Here is a 19,421-nt window from a genome sequence, read left to right as displayed (position 1 = left end):
CTGGCTTGTCTTGCCCCAAAATGGCAACTAGACATTCTGGTTTGGTGACTGCAACCTTGGTTTAAGTGGCCATTTGGCCCCTAGCTTATATGTCCGAATTTCTAACACTTCTCTGGAACAGTGCTGGGAGCTGTATGGAGGAAAGGGGACTTTTGCAAAAACATCCCCCCACCCTGTTCATGGAAGCTTCCACTGGATCAAAGAGCCTTCTGTGAAGGTTATTGGTAGGGATAGACAGAAGGTCAGAATTTACGATGGACAATTTGGCTGTGGAATGAAGAAGTATGGTCAGATAAAGCCAATTCAGAAATGCAGATGTTAGTGACAGACTCCATTTCTGAGCTGTTGGTTTCATTTTTATTTCATTTTGATCCCCCCCCCCCATAGCTTCTGGAACTGTTTGACAGCGAAGATCCTCGTGAGCGGGACTACCTAAAAACAGTCTTACACAGAATTTATGGAAAGTTCCTTGGTCTTAGAGCATTTATCAGGAAACAGATTAACAATATTTTTCTACGGTAAGTGTGGGTTTGTTTTTAAAAAGAAAACTGTTTATGTACCGTATTTTTCGCTCTATAAGACACACTTTTTCCCTCCTAAAAAGTAAGTGGAAATGTCTTATGGAGCCAATGCAGGCTGTGTGGCTATCCCAGAAGCCAGAACAGTGAGAGGGATCGCTGCGCAGTGCTCCCTCTTGTTGTTCTAGCTTCTGGTTTAGCCCCTCTGTCCCTTCCACTACCTCCCGGAAAAGCCCCCAAGAGCCGCACTCCCTTTCATGAGCCGCGTGGAGCATGTGTGCGGCTCTTGGGGGCTTTTCCCCAAGGAGGGAGAAGGGCAGCCCCCAAGAGCCGCACTCCCTTTCACGAGCTGCGTGGAACGTGTGTGGGGCTCTTGGGGGCTTTTCCCCCAGGAGGGAGAAGGGCAGCCCGTCGGTGACAGGCTGCCCTTCTCCCTCCTTGGGGAAAAGCCCCCAAGAGCCGCACACATGCTCCACGCGGCTCATGAAAGGGAACGCTGAGCAGAGCCTGGGATGCATACAGGCTCTGCTCAGCACTCCCTTTAAAGAATATTTTTTTTCTTGCATTCCCCCTCTAAAAACTAGGTGCATCTTATGGTCAGGTGCGTCTTATGGTCAGGTGCGTCTTATGGAGTGAAAAATACAGTAATTTTCTATTTTCATTCCTGTAGGTTTGTATGCCCACAATATATTTTTTAACGTGTTGTGTTTTTAAACTGTAAACCACCCTGGTTGGTCCACGTACACTAGAAGGGCAGGCTAGAAATTTCCAAGTAAATAAATACTTAATCTGCGTAATTTGTGTCTGTGCAATTTGCTTAATTATTTAATGTATGTAATTTGTTTGGGCAGGTTTGTTTATGAAACTGAACACTTCAATGGTGTAGCTGAACTGCTGGAAATATTAGGAAGGTAAATAAAGTTTCGTTTTAAGGGCTGACCTCACCTACGACACTCCTTCTACGTGATGACAAACTTGTTGTGCAAAAAAGGTTATCTTAAATTTACTGACGGCCCAAAATGTTTCTGTGGAAGAAACCTCACTAGCAGTTGAACTGGCTTCCAGATAAGGGTGCTTGTGATAGTAAACACATGGCCCAACTTTCAATTTCCCAAAGTGAGGGGTGTTAAAAAGTTGTAACATGACTTAAGAATTCAAAAGGTATTTTAATTAAATTAATATAATTTAGGTTTGCTTGGTAAGTTAAATGTGTCTCAAATTGCATAGAATTCATTAAAAATCATTGCCAAATGCTTGTGGCAAATTACTACTACTACTACTACTACTACTACTACTATAATCACTACTACTATTTAGCATTATCTGACATTTTCATAAGGTAAAATTAATTTTTGTTTTGTTTTCCGAAAGCAGTTTATGTGCTTCTCCATCAACATAGACTTACCAAGCTAACTGTTGTCCAATCACAAAATTTGAATTCCTCACACTCAAAAACGTATTTTAATTTTAAGACGCCTCGCTGAAGAGATTTGCAGAAAACTTCACCTCCTAAAATGACAAGCCCTAATGGCCCAATGTGAGTTGTTGCCTTGCCATGGAGACTCATAAGGTGCAGTGGTGCTGAGCCCAACTCTCAGCCCTGTCCTGTTCTTTTTTCCTCCATTCACTTGTGCTGCACACAATAGTTCAAATGGAGCTGCAGTTGTGCAGGGGGGAGTGAAGCTGTAGAAGGCCCTCTTTGAAATTCAGGAAAGATGTCATTGTCAGGAGTTCATCTTACACTTGAGTAGGACCCTGGCAGAGACACATGCCTGACTGGCATGTTCCCTCCCTCTTGGTCGATCGTTCATAAGCTTTCTTCAGCCCGAACATCACAGCGACCGTTGCCAACCGACACTGGCACACTTAGGGATCCACAGAGTTTGCGCCTCATGCGTGACAGACCTCAGCAGCTCAGCATTTTGGCTAATCTACTTTATTTACATATAAACACACACAGAGCACTGCATCATGGCTCCCTCTCTAGCATCAGGCAGCAAAGAGAAAAAGAACAAAGGACAATAGTCCCACTTCACGAAACACAGTAAAACAGACATCCCGTCTCCGTCACATCCCACTCTGTGGAGTCAAAACATATACCGTCATGTGAAAGACAAAAATCCCATGACTGCAATCATAGATCAGGAGTTCTAACAGTCATGACTCTTGACTGCTGCGTTTCTGAGAGCACAAGGAAGCTAAATATGTGTCTTCCTGAAGTTGGACAGAGTCACTTGCCAGGGCTGGGATGCTGCCTTATCTGAGTTAGTTTAAGCTGTTCCTTATAATATTGGTTCTAAATTGGATCTAAAGGATTGGGTTGCTGGTGGCGATTGTCAGACAGTCTATGCTTTATTGGGCACCTGATTTTGGCAAGGTAGCTCTCACTGACTTTTAAAGCGGCATTCAAATGCTGTGGGGCCCTGTATCCTTAGTTGCTTGCTGTGCTCCATTTTAGATTTTCTAATGGCCCACACTGTGGGCTTGTTGATTTGGTTCCCAGGATTTTATTTGCATTGAGGTCAGGAGCAGACCTTGAGCTCATGTACTTTCTCTTTGTGGACTTACGGCCCACATGCTTCCTTGTCTACTCGCTTTGATCCTGAAAGAGAAATCCTTAGCCTTTTCCCTTGCAGGATCTGGCAGATTCCATCCTGAAATGAAAGTAGTTTTTTCAGTCACTCCTACCCACAGAGAGAGAGGACGAGAGAACCAAACTTGCTCATGATAACAGAATTCTCAGGGGTCAGATAATGAAAGGAAATCTGTATGGACAATTTTATAATATGCACTGTTCACACTTATTGGTAAAGGAATGCTTTTCTGCTTATAAATTAAATTTGCAAGATTAATTTTGTTCTCATGCAAATTTAGACCATGTTTCATGTGTGCCAGTTTCAAACACTTGTTCTAGCTGTGATTAGATACATCTCAGTTCATTCTGTGTTAAGGAATACCTTGATACTAATAATGCTTCTTTTCTCCCTTCTAGTATTATCAATGGCTTTGCTTTACCTCTTAAAGCCGAGCATAAACAGTTTTTGGTGAAAGTACTGATTCCTCTACATACCGTTAGAAGTTTATCGCTCTTCCATGCACAGGTAAAAGCTTCCATACAAATGTTTGTTTGTTTTTTGTTTCTTGCTTTTGTTAGAACCAGTGCGGCACTTCTGTATGTGCTGAGTTGGAAATAGATTTAACCAAACCCTTTAATAAAACAGAAACATGTAGAGTCCAGTAGACATATTTTTGCTTGCCCCTTGTGTTCACCAGAGACTGCCTGCAATTGGGCAAGAACCTCCAGCAACCCATCCACTTCTGTCAGTCTGTTCTTACAAGCTTATTTGGCTAGGTGAGCGGGATGTTTTCTCTAGTTCAGCCCTGAGCCCACAATGCAGTGCTAGGTAAGCTAAGGAGGTACAAGATACTGGATGTTTTGTTGAAACAGAGCTACTGCTAATTGTATCTTAATTGTTTAGTGTTGCCTTAGGATGAGGGCGCACACAAGGTTTGAAAGCTAAACTTACATCAGTTTGCACAAGTGTCTGTCTTCAGTGTTGATGAATACAAACAACCCCTTTTTTAGGCGCGACTGAAATGTGCATGATTGTGTGCATGCACACAGCGGCAAATCCGGAAGGGACCAGGAAACCTCCTAAAATGGATGGATGGGGCAGGGTGTTTTAATTGCACACAATTTCACGCAAGTGTGCAACTCCCTGGAATGCAAGACCCATCCAGATCTGGGACTGCCTGTATAGCTTCCCTATTTATTTATTTTTTACTTTTTTTGTTTGGGTGCTTTATTCCACTCTGTAATTGGGGTTTGGCAGCTAGATATGCCTGCCAGCTAACTTGGGGAGGAGCACTACAGCCCGAGTCAGACACCTCCTCCCCTTTCCTCCCGCCTTTTTACTTTTGCCACTCCAGTGAATCTGTAGTCAGCTGTCACAAAGCACCTAAGGGTAGCATCTTCCACTGTTCTTGATGGGAGAGGCGACTGCAGGGAATAAGAAGTGGGGAGTGTTGCTGTGTGTTTCTGAAAGTGTTTGCTCCTTCCAGAAGCCAGTTGTTGAGGGGGTTGGCAGGAAGGAAAAGGTTGCCTTCCTCTGCTGCAAGGTGATGGTGAATCAACAGTGGTGTCAGATTTAGCCTGCAGCCTGCCATTCTGCACACCACTGCTTTGAATTCCTGGCACAAATTCTGAACCAGCACTTATACTCTTTAGTATTCTTGTTTTCCTAAGTCTGACTACAAATCTTCTCATTCAGTAGCAGCATGTCCCACACTTTCCTGCTCTCCAAACCTTTGCCTCTGATATCCCTGCAGAGGGAGCCTTGCTAGCTTAATCTTTCTGTACGCCGGTTTTCAGCTGTGCTAACTCAACTCACATGCCCCAGTGCTGCCAGAAACGTAGAAGAAAAACATCCACAGCACAATGAGGCATTCAGTGCCGAAATTCAGATGGTTTCAGACTCACATTTATCTAGTTGCTTTAGTATACTGAGGAGCTTGGTGTGTTGGTCAGCTTTGCAGTTTGAAATGCATTTGAAATGGAAACTGCTGGCAGAATAAGACTTGGATACAAAGCTGCCCCTGTGTCATTTGAGGGTTGTTGCATCATCCTTATTATCATTATTAGGGTAGGACCACGGATTTATCTGTTCCTGCTACAGCCCCCTGCATTAGGTAAAGGTAAAGGTACCCCTGCCCGTACGGGCCAGTCTTGACAGACTCTGGGGTTGTGCGCCCATCTCACTTAAGAGGCCAGGGGCCAGCGCTGTCCGGAGACACTTCCGGGTCACGTGGCCAGCGTGACATCGCTGCTCTGGCGAGCCAGAGCCGCACACGGAAACGCCGTTTACCTTCCCGCTGGTAAGCGGTCCCTATTTATCTACTTGCACCCGGAGGTGCTTTCAAACTGCTAGGTTGGCAGGCGCTGGGACCGAGCAGCGGGAGCGCACCCCGCCGCAGGGATTCGAACCGCCGACCTTTCGATCGGCAAGTCCTAGGCGCTGAGGCTTTAACCCACAGCGCCACCTGCGTCCCTGGTACCTATTTATCTACTTGCACTTAAGGGTGCTTTCGAACTGCTAGGTGGGCAGGAGCTGGGACCGAAAGACGGGAGCTCACCCCGCCGCGGGGATTCGAACAGCCGACCATACGATCGGCAAGTCCTAGGCACTGAGGTTTTACCCACAGTGCCACCCATGTCCCTGCCCCCTGCATTACTTTCTAATATTTTCCAGTGGGCATCATCACTAGTTGCTCTTCGTACTTGCAGGAGGTTGCAGCAGGTCAGGGGAAACCCAGTGCCATGAGGGAAGTCTGTTCGTGGCAGTTAGGATTCAGGATGTATATCTGGATTAGCCACCTTAACAATATTTTTATTCTTTTTTATTCTTTTTGCGTTTTCAAGAAAATATTTTAATGCAATGTTTTCTTATATATTTTGCAGTTGGCATATTGCATAGTGCAGTTTCTGGAGAAAGACCCTTCACTCACAGAGCCTGTAAGTATGATCTACACATGTCTCTTCTTATCTTGAGAGTTGGCTTCAGGCACCTGTGTATTTCTGTATCTAAATGGACTTTTCATTGTCTCTTCTTCAATGCAGGTCATTAGAGGTTTAATGAAATTCTGGCCGAAAACTTGCAGTCAAAAAGAAGTAAGTAATGGGGCGTTGATCGTCTTCCTGTTGAAAACAGAATCTGTAGAAAAAGGAAACATTGGGCCATCTCTTATTATATTGCAAATGCCATTTAATGTGAGCAAGTGTAAAGGGATGCACATTTCAGACAAAAATATCTTAATCTCATGTATATGCTCATGGGGTCTGAACTGCTGGTGGCTGATGAGGAGAGAGACCTTGGAAATAGCTAGATGAAGATGGCAGCCCAGGGTATGCAGCAGCTGGGGGAAAAGGCCGTGCTTGGGATCATAAGAGTGCTTAGAGCGTTCAACTAGGGGGTAAAGGTAAAGGTAAAGGGACCCCTGACCATTAGGTCCAGTCGTGGCCGACTCTGGGGTTGCAGCGCTCATCTCGCTTTATTGGCCGAGGGAGCCGGCGTACAGCTTCCAGGTCATGTGGCCAGCATGACTAAGCCGCTTCTGGCGAACCAGAGCAGCACACGGAAATGCCATTTACCTTCCCGCTGGAGCAGTACCTATTTCTCTGCTTGCACTTTGACGTGCTTTTGAACTGCTAGATTGGCAGGAGCAGGGACCGAGCAACGGGAGCTCACCCCATCGTGGGGATTCGAACCGCTGACCTTCTGATCGGCAAGCCCTAGGCTCTGTGGTTTAACCCACAGCACCACCCGCATCCCTCAACTTGTTGTTGTTGTTTAGTCGTTTAGTCGTGTCCGACTCTTTGTGACCCCATGGACCAGAGAACGCCAGGCACTCCTGTCCTCCACTGCCCCCCGCAGCTTGGTCAGACTCATGCTGGTAACCTCGAAAACACTATCCAACCATCTCGTCCTCTGTCGCCCCCTTCTCCTTGTGCCCTCCATCTTTCCCAACATCAGGGTCTTCTCCAGGGAGTCTTCTCTTCTCATGAGGTGGCCAAAGTACTGGAGCCTCAGCTTCACAATCTGTCCTTCCAGTGAGCACTCAGGGCTGATTTCCTTCAGAATGGAGAGGTTTGATCTTCTTGCAGTCCATGGGACTCTCAAGAGTCTCCTCCAGCACCATAATTCAAAAGCATCAATTCTTCGGCGATCAGCCTTCTTTATGGTCCAGCTCTCACTTCCATACATCACTACTGGGAAAACCATAGCTTTAACTATACGGACCTTTGTTGGCAAGGTGATGTCTCTACTTCTCAAGATGCTGTCTAGGCCTGTCATTGCCCTTCTCCCAAGAAGCAGGCGTCTTTTAATTTCGTAGCTGCTGTCACCATCTGCAGTGATCATGGAGCCCAAGAAAGTAAAATCTCTCACTGCCTCCATTTCTTCCCCTTCTATTTGCCAGGAGGTGATGGGACCAGTAGCCATGATCTTCATTTTTTTGATGTTGAGCTTCAGACCATATTTTGCACTCTCCTCTTTCACCCTCAATAAAAGGTTCTTTAATTCCTCCTCACTTTCTGCCATCAAGGTTGTGTCATCTGCATATCTGAGGTTGTTGATATTTCTTCCGGCAATCTTAATTCCGGCTAGGGATTCATCCAGCCCAGCCTTTCGCATGATGAATTCTGCATATAAGTTAAATAAGCAGGGAGACAAAATGTAGCCTTGTCGTACTCCTTTCCCAATTTTGAACCAGTCAGTTGTTCCATATCCAGTTCTAACTGTAGCTTCTTGTCCCACATAGAGATTTCTCAGGAGACAGATGAGGTGATCAGGCACTCCCATTTCTTTAAGAACTTGCCATAGTTTGCCATGGTCGACACAGTCAAAGGCTTTTGCATAGTCAATGAAGCAGAAGTAAATGTCTTTCTGGAACTCTCTAGCTTTCTCCATAATCCAGCGCATGTTTGCAATTTGGTCTCTGGTTCCTCTGCCTCTTCTAAATCCAGCTTGCACTTCTGGGAGTTCTCGGTCCACATACTGCTTGAGCCTTCCTTGTAGAATTTTAAGCATAACCTTGCTAGCGTGAGAAATTAGTGCAATTGTGCGATAGTTGAAGCATTCTTTGGCACTGCCCTTCTTTGGGATTGGGATGTAGACTGATCTTCTCCAATCTTCTGGCCACTGCTGAGTTTTCCAAACTTGCTGGCATATTGAGTGTAGCACCTTAACAGCATCATCTTTTAAAATTTTAAATAGTTCAGCTGGGTGGCCTTTGGTCAACCATTGTCTCTCAGGCCAATCTATCACACGGGGCAACTTTGAGGATAAAATGGTGAGGAGCCAGCAATGTGTGCTGTTTTGAGCTCTTTAGAGAAATTGTAGGAGAGAAACCTTACAAGTAACCCAATAGTATTTTGTAGTACAATGGAAAATGTAGGTGTCTTTGAGGAAAGTTAAACGATTCTATTAAATGATTTTAGATGCAGATCTTTTTTTTTTTGACATTTGTCATTGACTACTCAGAAGCCATAGGTTTATTGCTTTGCACAAAGGTTGACAGCAGCCCAATTAGCAACCATTGTATGCTGCATATTCTTGTAGGAGTAAAATAATGGCTACCCTCCTTTGTGCCATCTGTAAAAAGTAAGCTGTCCACCCTACTTAGCTGTTAATAGTGTCAATTTTTAAGAGCGGTTGGAAATGTTTGCATGTGCTCTTTAATTGTGACATTTGCAAGTTTATTTTGGTGCAGAGGCTTACTGACTTGATGGAAGTGTGCTTGTTCCTATGCCAATAAATGGCTCTGGGTTTTGCATTTGCTTCCTGAGAAGTATATGCATGATTGCAGCCAGTTTCTGCAAATGAAGGGTATATTGTTCTCGTGCATTATCTCTACTGGCATAACTAGAAGCTGAGTTAATGCTTCCTTCAAAATTTATTTCTGAATGCAAACAGAAGACCTCTGAATTTAATATTTCCTTTCTCACTTTAGGTCATGTTCCTTGGAGAGCTGGAGGAGATATTGGATGTGATTGAACCCTCACAGTTTGTCAAAATTCAAGAACCCTTGTTTAAACAAATAGCTAAGTGTGTGTCTAGCCCTCACTTTCAGGTCAGTATTGGCAGCCAGAAACTCAGAAGCAAATTGTATGTTGCATGTATATAAACCGTGACACCATTTTTTAATATGGGAAGTCAGTTCAGAAGAGGGGGATTCTGAGCAGTGAAGCAAGTTTTGGAGGATGCTTAGCCTTTTCCCAGTGGAGTACAGGATCAGGTTTAAGGTGCTGGTTTTAACCTTTAAAGCCGTATAAGGCTTAGGGCCTTCGTACCTACGGGACCGCCTCTCCTGGTATGCCCCACAGAGGACCTTCCAGTCCGCTAATAATAGCATCTTGGAAGTCCCGGGCCTCAACGAGCTTAGACTGGCCTCAACCAGAACCAAGGCCTTTTCGGCCGTGGTCGTGGCCCTGACCTGGTACCCTGGTAGAATGCTCTGCCACAAGAGACCAGGGCCCTGCAGAATCTGACATCTTTCCACAGGGCCTGCAAGACGGAGCTGTTCCTCCAGGCCTTTGGTCGGGGTCCAGTCTGACTCCCCCTCTCTCCTTATAAGAACTTATATGAAAGTGGCTCCGCAACTTTTCTCACAGGCTCATATAAGATCAGTACAAACAGGCCGGTGAGCATTTAAGGTCCCCAGCCCTAATCTGTGGGTTGTCATCTGATTGGATTTCACTTTGATTCTGATTTGATTTTAGGATGTATTTTAATTGATTGCCTGATTTTATGTTAATATGTTATATATTTGATGTTAGCTGCTCTGAGCCTGGTTTTGGCTGGGGAGAGCAGGGTATAAATAATTAAATTTTATTATTTATACCCCCGCCCATCTGGCTGGGCTTCCCCAGCCACCCTGCACGGCTTCCAAAAAAATATTAAAATACAGTAATCCATCAAACATTAAAAGCTTCCCTAAAGAGGGCTGCCTTCAGATGTCTTCTAAAAGTCTGGTAGTTGTTGTTCTCTTTGACATATGATGGGAGGGCGTTCCACAGGGCGGGTGCCACTACTGAGAAGGCCCTCTGCCTGGTTCCCTGTAGCTTTGCTTCTCGCAGTGAGGAAACCGCCAGAAGGCCCTGTCCTACCACTTTGCCATGCAATATTGTTTCCTCTCAATAGATTTCCCCTAATGGAATACCACATGTACATTTACTTGCTGGCCCCAATATGTTTAGGACTTTAAAGGTTAATTCCAGCACTTTTAAGTTGGGCCCATAAACAATCTGGAAAACAGTACAGATGGCAAAGCACTGGCATAATATGGTTGTACTTACTGGAATTGTTACCTGATCTAGGAAATAAAAAAATACAATTTCCCCCTTTTTCCAAGGTGGCTGAAAGAGCACTGTACTATTGGAATAATGAATACATCATGAGTTTGATAGAGGAGAATTCCAATGTAATACTTCCCATAATGTTTTCCAGTCTGTACAGGATTTCCAAAGAACACTGGAACCCGTAAGTGTTTTTCTTCGTTTTATTTTTTAAAAAACCCATTGTTGTATATTTGCAACACATTGAAAATCTTAGATTTGTACCTTTCACAGAGTTGTTTCCTAAACAATGAAATACTGGTTATCTGACCTGTCTTGACATTTCACCACTTGCAGGGTTTTACAGCATAGATTTGACACCAAATGCACTTAACTCTAGAGTTGCACAATGAGAGCAGGGCTTTTGCAAGCACTTAGGATATTTACCTGAAGTGTATGCACGAAACTTGTTTCTGGGACACCATACATTTGAGAAAGTTGCAGTGTTTCTCGTATATAGTGCTAGCTGACAGTATGGTACTTACAGTATGATAGAATAAACTTGCAGGTGCTCCTCTGAGATCCTTGGTGGGAGAAGTTAAGAAGAGGAGAAAACTCTGGAATTGCAGAGATAATAAATCCCTGTACTTAGTTGAAATGTGGCCCTGCCTCGTTGTGTACATGGTCACTTAGGAAAATAGATAAGGTTAAAACTTTTGGAAATTAGAGGAGACTTGGTTGGCTTTCCAAAGCAACTCTCATTATGATCTGGCCTATTTACTTGAAAAGTGATATTGGAACCTCTTCGTAGATATTTGGTGCACAGCCGTATTGTGAGCAAAGTATGATGACTTCCAAGTTGGACTATTACAGATCTTTGAACAGAAACATTTCATCTAGAGACTGGCAGAACCTGGAAAAGGTTTCACTAGTTTGAAGGGTCCATTTCTCAGAAACAGAAAGTTTTTTTAAAAAAAATATATCGTACTGATCATTGTTCAAACCAAGTTTCACAATGCTGTTCACAGTTAAGCCATAATATAATTTTGAGACTAAATAAAAACAAAGAAATAATTTCATTTTTTCAAAACAGCACAGAAACCTGCTGAAACAAGCAGCACCAGTTAGTAGTACCCGGCATGATATGTCCATATTAAATATTGAATTGGGGAAGCGCAAAGTTCATTCCATATCCTGGGCTAGCATATTGGCAGATGCTCTGATTCTGGTATCCCGCACCCCCAAGACTGAACTGTATTATTAAAAATCTAGCCAAAAGAATGAGAAGAATTTGCAGTTCACTGGGAGCAGGGAGGTGGTTTTACTGTGCTTCCTCAGACCTGGTGTGTGGAGGATTGTGTCACAGTTGAGTGATGTTGATGTCATTAGTACTTTGTGTTATCAGGATCTTTGAAACAAAGGATCTATCATAGAATTAGAGTTGGTCATCTACCCTCTAGTCCAATCAGCTGCAGTGCAGGACTCCTGTCCACAGCTGTCCCTGGGGGGGCCTGAACCGCCAGCCTTCTGGTCAACAGCCAGATGCACTTACTTATTGCGCCGCAGAGATGTACATCCCGTATTTTTAAAAGGTGCCTTTTGCCGCTCTGCAGCTACCACATTGCCACTTTACAGCAATATCCTCCAGATGAAACCTTAATACGATTTACTTTTGCCCTAGTCTCTGATAAGCCCTGTGGTATTCTGTGGGGTCTGCAGTAGGAGACAGCCTTGAGGTGCACAGACAGGTCATCAAAAGCTTACTCAAGAGGGCTTAGGGGAGATGAGTCCCTGGTTTTCTTACACTTTCTTCTTCTGGGTCTCCTTAACAGGACATGTACAGTGGTGCCTCGCAAGACGAAAATAATCCGTTCCACGAGTCTCTTCGTCTAGCGGTTTTTTCGTCTTGCGAAGCATCCCTATTAGCGGCTTAGCGGATTAGCGCTATTAGCGGCTTAGCGGCTTAGAAAAAGGGGGGGGAAAGGGAAAAGACTCGCAAGATGTTTTCGTCTTGCGAAGCAAGCCCATAGGGAAATTCGTCTTGCAAAGCGCCTCGAAAAACGGAAAACCCTTTCGTCTAGCGGGTTTTTCGTCTTGCGGGGCACCACTGTAGTAAATTCAGTTGTACTTACTTCTACCAGCATATATTGCACTGAGCTTCCACGGGGTAATAAAGGAAAAATATAAACATGAACGTTCTTTTTTATTTAATATGAGGTTCTCTGCTCCTCCTCAGTGCTTCTCTCATTCGATTTCCTTTTTCTAATTCTAGTCTTCCTTTCCCCCAGTCCTTTTTCTTATAGTTTCTTTTGCCATTGTCCCAGCTTATTAGCATAGAAGGACTAGAGTTGACTAGAGAGTATCTTGAGGTTCCCAGTCCTTGGAGAACTTATCACTAGGCTGCACAGATGAAAGGAATGAAAAAGTTGGGATCACCTGCCTGGTACCATGCTAAGTTTTGTGTTAAATCTTCCTGCATTCTCTCCCTGCTTTCATATGTTTCTGCAAAACTTGAGTTCTAAACTTCAGTTGCCCCCTCTGCTCTTCCCCCACAAAGTCATAGCACCTTGAGTTTGGCTTACATTGAAACACTGCAGAATTTGAAAAGGCTCCACACACTATATTCAGCTGTGGTTGCTGACATTTCCCAGCACAACATTTATTGATGCAGGATTCTGTTTCCATTGACCCATTATAGATTTGGGGAAGACTGGAAGGGGACACACCTTAGATGATGCCAGAGCTGTGTGTCCTGTGACACAAATCAGAACGGTGTTGTTGGCACGAAAAGATCTGTCCCGTTTGAACGGCAAATTAATGGACTCTTTCTTTCACGATTCACAGGGCTATTGTGGCTTTAGTATACAACGTGCTGAAGGCATTTATGGAAATGAACAGCGCCATGTTTGACGAGCTGACGGCCACTTACAAGTCAGATCGCCAGCGGTAACTTTCTACAGCCTTTTTTATTTTATTTTGTCAGCTGTGCATAAAGCCTGCTGTTTTTAGTTTTGGTTCTTTTTTTTATTTAAACACTTTGCAGTAATTGCATAATTCCCACACATGATTGATTGCAATGCCTCATCCCCCCCCCTCCCCGCATGCTCATTAGCCTGGCCCCTGCAAGACGTATAGATGGTTGTTTTTTTCCTTCCCTTTATGAGATACAGTACCCATTGCGTAGCTTGTGAACTTGCATTCCTCACAGAACTTCTTTTGGCTCTATGTTCTTAAAGACTTAATTGTATCAAGAATTTCAATAGTAAAAAATAAAAATAATTTCTTTTTTTTATTTAAACCCCCCCCCCCCAAAAAAAAAACCTCATCAATTTGCCTTCACTTTGCTTTGAAGATGGTGTCCAGAATGCATACAGGAACTCTTTGTGAGTCAAGAAAGCTTTCAGCAATTAACTCTCATAACTTGCGTCTGACCTTTATTGGGATCTCTAAGCAAAGTGACCCCCTCTCCCCCCCCCCCCCAGCCTTCCTTGCTTTCCTTCTCCATAATATCTTGATACATTTAAGGCTTTGACATTGCTGGATCTAGAAGAAGTGCCATCCATACGATCATTAGTTGCACCTTAGTTTAAAATGTTTCTCTGTCTTTCCCTTAATCACCCTTCTCCAATTATAGTGCATCATCTTTTGTCTGAAATTTCAGCTTATCCAAAGCAGCAGGTGAAACTAATGAGGAAACTTCGGGAACTCCGGGCAGTTTGCGACTTGGTGAAAGTCGTGCCTTTTGTGAGACTCGGGGTTCCCACAAGCAAAGCGAAGGGTACTGTATGTCATCAAGCCTTGTTAGGTTAGTATAGCCTCTCACACGTTCTTGGAGGCCCTAATGTTGTTCAGTTCCATCACCAGGCTGACAGCTCTCTGCTTAACATTAAAAAGAAAACTCAAAGAAATGTAAATAGAGGTGTACCAAGTACCCCTTAGCTTTTATAGACTTTATGCCTGTACGCACAGCAAGTCAGTTATGCTTGATTTGTTAATGTTTTGTCTAAGCTAGGCTAGGCTTCTTACACAGTGGCCCAGGACCATCAGGGTATCGGGGATGCTGCTGTGTGGATTTAGTGTGGACCTTTTTGCAAACATTACACAAGTTTCATCAAGAAACTGGTTAGACTCCTAGCAATTATTAGTGAAGTATTGATTGTGTTTCTGGCAATGGGTGTTTCTGGCATTTGGTCACCTCAAAAGGTCAAAGCTGAGGCTTCCATCTATGTGCAGGAAACACATTTTTAAAATCATGACATCTTGAAGGCAAGGATTTGGAAAGCTATTTCATTCATCAAGAATCTCCGGCATGGTTTTTGACCTTTTTGTCTTTGAACAGCAGGCTCCCATGTCACACCATGATCAGCTTTGAACATTCACTCAGTCTCAAAAATGGTTTTCTGTGTGGCATTGTGGGGTGTTTGAGAGACACAAGCCTAAAGCCTCCTTGGCTGCTAGCACAGAACTCGATGCACTGTTGTTTGGATTCCAGCAGTAAAAAAGACAAGGCACTGCTCAAGTAGAGGATACACTTTGCTAGGGAGTAAGCGCTGTTGTTTTCACTGGGCCTTCTCCATAATGAATAATGGTAGGATAGTAGTCCAGGATTGTTCTAGTATACAGAATTTTGCCATTTTTAACTATGTACACGACTGTGACATTATCTATTGCCTGCCAAGTCAATATCTGGCATTTTTAAAAAGTTAAATAGTTATATTTTAATGTATTTTTCATCTTTTGCTGGAAGCTGCCCAGAGTGGCTGGGGAAACCCAGCCAGATGGGTGGGGTATAAATAAATAAATATATTATTATTATTATTATTATTATTATTATTACAATAAACTTGGGTATAATTCATTAGCTCTCTGGCAACTTGAAAGTTATGCACATATTAAGTTTATGATCCTGAGAAATAGAAAGGTTAAGTAGCAGTTTCTGTTTTGTGAAAGTTTGGACCTGGAATTTTGGTCACTTGTCTGGCTGCAGTTCCAATGGTTTCATTGGTGGTTTCATTGGAAAGAAGCTTAGGACAGTTTTCTGTAAATAATGATGAAGATAAGAATGTGTGGGGAAGGAGAGAACAAGAAATGGAATAATAACACTTTTAAATTAAATAACTGATGCAGTCCGATAATTAAAAAGAGATCCAATGAGTTCGCTAGAAAGAAAAATAAATCCACTCGTCACGGATGACATACATTGCCAAATGAAGCTCCACTGGCTTCCATCTCCATAGTATTTGAAGGAACATATTGGGCAATTTGGGTTTGTAATGGCTTCAAATACAGGAACACAATTCCTTACCCTCCAAAACGTCTGCAGTAGTGCATTTGGTATGTAATTGTTGTTTTTATTCTACCTTTGTTTTGCTCTAGAAGGCAGGTTTTCATTAACTCGGATAAAGAAATGCCAGTAAGTGCAGGACAAGACCAGCAAATAGAGCAAGCGGTGTGATTCTGAAGTCTTGCCAGACTGGGTAGCATTGGATATTGCAAGGCACCACCGGCTTGGGGTTGTTCCTGCGAACGCCTGGCACTATTCAGTTGTGGGGTTCTTGTGTGTGCAGCCTTAAGAGGTTTCAGAGAAAATGCAAAACGTTGGGACGTCCCAGTTCATCGTTCTACCTCTAGTGCCGTTTTCTTTCTGTAGCTGTACTGATGTAAGAAACAAGGGGCTCGTGAAAACCTGACTTTTTCCTCTAATGCTTCTCTTCCCCCCTCCCCTTAATTTAACAGCGAGAAGAAAAAGGAGAAGGAACGTGAAGAACTATGGAAGAAACTGGAGGATTTGGAACTAAAGCGGGGTCTTAGACGGGATGGGATAATTCCAACTTAACAAAAAGCAGCAAAGCAGCATTTAAATAACCTGTGGAGTCACACATGTATGTAGTAGAAGATGGAGCAACAGTTTTCTGTATTGTGCAACTTTACAGTAGATTTCACATTTGTTTCATTATTACAACAGCACTGTATATATCTGTCTCTAAGTAAAGGAAAACAAACAAACAAACAAAAAAAGAACTTCAATCCAAAGTTTGGACAACAGATGGACTTCTCAGAACTTTGCAAAAATAATCATTGTTTTAACCCTTCTTTAAACCAGTCTTCAAAAGATCTGTCGAAATTGCTATGTCCAAATTCCATTGTCAGGACCTCTTCCTTATTTATCATTAGCAGAGAGTGATACAACTTCAAATGTGAACAATCTTAAATTTAGCTTGTCTTTCTGCTAAACTGTTAAATGTATTTATAGTAAAAGAGAGAGAGAGAAAAAAAGATTGTCATTTTCTTATGAGTTTGTGTAACATCTTTCTCCTCCGGATAACTGCTGTAATTTGACTTGGATTTTTTTGTTTTTGTTTTTTTCCTTTTTTTGCACATCTTCATGAGTTGAATGTTTATACAGATCAGGGCCGTAAAAAAAATAAAAAAATAGAGGTCCTTTAAATGCTAAGAGTTTGTTCTGGTATACGCAACTTTTGAGTACCAGACCTGCTTTGGTGCTCCTTCAGTGTGAACGTTACGAGTAACTATAATGTGGTTATAGGCGGACTTGGGAGGTGTGCATTGGGATTTGCCAATGAATCAGTTGCTTGCAAATCTCAGCTCACCCCACCAATCCTTATCAAAGTGCGCAGTGGCAACAACGCAGACTTCAGTATCCGACCAGTATTAAGCTGTACGCGGCTGATAAAACGGCCAGATTTGTCTTAGAAATACTGAGGATAAATTATTGCATTGCTATACATTTTCTTTAGGCTATTTGGATATAATAAAACAAGAGTACACCTAAAAAAAAAATTGATCGTGTATGGTCATCATGGAGCTAATATGGGGGCGGGAGGGTGGGGAGTTGAGCAGACAGGTTGGATTGTTTGAAGTTGTTGCCTTACCTTTCTAAATATTTATTAAACATTCCAGCCAAAAAAGACAAAGAAAAAAGATTCTGTGGTGGTTTTTGCAACTCCGTTTCTTATCACAGCAACATCTTGTTTTGAGCTGGAATGGATTATGGATAACATACTTCAGCATTCTGAACTTGGGTGCTCATTTCCTAATTACTGTATTTGTTACCAAAAGTGGTTCTAAAAAATACTATTGGGGAGCGGGGGGGAAGAGAATATTCCAATTCTGGCAAACCTAATGTCTTGAGTATTAATAATAAAATTTTAAATGATTTTATATCAAAGGTGCATTGTGACCAAATTGTTTAAGGTTAAAGACAAAGCAAAAAAATATATATGGAAAAAAGAGAGGGCTGTATTATAAATATACATTACTGGCTCTGCTTTGTATTTAAAAGTGGAATCTCACATCTTTGGTAGATAAAATGCTGATAAGACTTGTGTACAGTATATATTTAGCTAATGCAGGTACATTATTATATACCGTAAGGTATGTGTTTTTCAGGATTTTTCTCCAGGATGCTTTTGAACTGTTATAGACAACATATGACAACAATGATTGATAATCCTAAACCATTGATCCAGCAGTATTTACAGTATAAAGCTGAATTGGTGTTCATAAGTCTTTTGTGATAGTCGCAAACATGAATTTACAACCTGTTGCCATTGATAGAAGTACAGTATAAATACGAGCTTGTATATTTTTCTTCCTGCCATTTAAATATTTGGTAGAATTGGGGGTTTCTTGTTTCCAGGCCAAATAAATAAATAAATAAATAAAATGAGAGAGCAGGGAGATTCCCCTCTCTTGTCAGATGGACTACTGTTTCGGGGTTACCAGGTCACAGTTTGTACATGTGAGTCTTTGCACATGGATATTGTAAACTCAAGAGCTTTGTAAAAACTTGACACTGCTAATTCATGGGGGTGGGGAGGGTGGGTGGAAACGAGAAGTAAACTAGTCATATGCAACACCAAACACAACATGGTTTAATGGGATTAAGCTAAGCCTCTTTTAAGAACATTGACTGGGACTCAATGTATACATGGCAGATGCTGCCATAGGTGAAACGTTCTATTTTAAAAAAAAGTGCTGGAGCAAAAGGTGCAAGCTGAAATACTGAAGATGAAATAAATTTATAACAAATCATACCCCTTAGACGTCCTTGATTTTGACCAGTCTTTTGTTTCTGCTACGGATTTTGAAGTTAACCCATGCCTAAAATAGGCTTCGACGAGAACATTTTACACACCTGACAAACATTTTACAGTCGTGAAAAGAAGAAGAAGAAGAAGAAGAGTTTGGATTTGATATCCCGCCTTTCACTCCCTTTAAGGAGTCTCAAAGCGGCTAACATTCTCCTTTCCCTTCCTCCCCCACAACAAACACTCTGTGAGGTGAGTGGGGCTGAGAGACTTCAGAGAAGTATGACTGGCCCAAGGTCACCCAGCAGCTGCATGTGGAGGAGCGGGGAATCGAACCCGGTTCCCCAGATTACGAGACTACCGTTCTTAACCACTACACCACACTGGCTCTCAGTGTTAAAGCAGCAGTGTAAATGTTACATGCTATTATCATGGTGTTAAAACACACACATGTGTAATTAGGAAAAAGTGGTATATCTTTGAAGGAAGGTCAGTTGATTGCTTGACTCCCGGATATTTGCAGTCATCTTGCAACGAGGGACACATTCCAGGCCGTTTGTCACATAGGTGCTGAACACTTCATGAGCCCAGGGCCTGTTTCTTGGAAGGTATGGAAATTCAGCCTGAGAGCCAGCCTTTCTCATGCCTTTCTTTGAGCAAAGAAATAAATACAACAAAGAGACTAGAACGCAGCTCCCAAGGTCAACAAATGATCTTCTTGGACTGTATGTAACTACAAAGAGTCGGGTGGGAGATAGCTGGGGGCAGACTGAGGCAGTTGAAGCAGAGTCTCATCTAGGGCCGGCGCGCCCATGAGGCAAGGTGAGGGGACTGCCTCAGGCGGCAGCATCCCCAGGGGCAGCAGATCCCAATGTCAGTTTTCCTTCCTCCTCTATTCCTAACGTAGACCTGTGGTGGAGAGTGGGACGTCATTTTGTGGTTCTGCCTCAGGTGCAAAAACAGGCTGGCCCTGGCCCAGCTCGCCTTAATGAATGGGAAAGCAAAACACTTTTCATGCAC

General features: G+C 42.9%; 1 protein-coding gene across 5 annotated transcripts in view; it reads left to right on the top strand.

The window, feature by feature from the left end:
* Positions 1-18,405, top strand: part of PPP2R5E (protein phosphatase 2 regulatory subunit B'epsilon) — an 89,282-nt gene extending 70,877 nt beyond the window's left edge. For 4 of the 5 annotated variants that reach the window (XM_079947681.1, XM_079947680.1, XM_079947684.1 and 1 more), the window contains 10 exons: positions 388-518; positions 1,370-1,429; positions 3,511-3,619; positions 5,977-6,030; positions 6,136-6,186; positions 9,027-9,146; positions 10,428-10,555; positions 13,195-13,296; positions 14,012-14,155; positions 16,087-18,405. In XM_079947681.1, coding sequence (XP_079803807.1) covers positions 388-518; positions 1,370-1,429; positions 3,511-3,619; positions 5,977-6,030; positions 6,136-6,186; positions 9,027-9,146; positions 10,428-10,555; positions 13,195-13,296; positions 14,012-14,155; positions 16,087-16,186 — 999 coding nt within the window. In that variant the 3' untranslated portion in view covers positions 16,187-18,405. The remainder of the gene's footprint in view (positions 1-387; positions 519-1,369; positions 1,430-3,510; positions 3,620-5,976; positions 6,031-6,135; positions 6,187-9,026; positions 9,147-10,427; positions 10,556-13,194; positions 13,297-14,011; positions 14,156-16,086) is intronic. The other variant, XM_079947683.1, reaches the window with a different exon arrangement.
* Positions 18,406-19,421: the final 1,016 nt, after the last annotated feature.

This window comes from Podarcis cretensis, assembly GCF_951804945.1.
Source record: "Podarcis cretensis genome assembly, chromosome: 1".
In the NCBI taxonomy this organism is placed as follows: Eukaryota; Metazoa; Chordata; class Lepidosauria; order Squamata; family Lacertidae; genus Podarcis; species Podarcis cretensis.
Note: the sequence above shows the minus strand (reverse complement) of the source record. Positions and strands in the feature narration are given on the sequence as shown.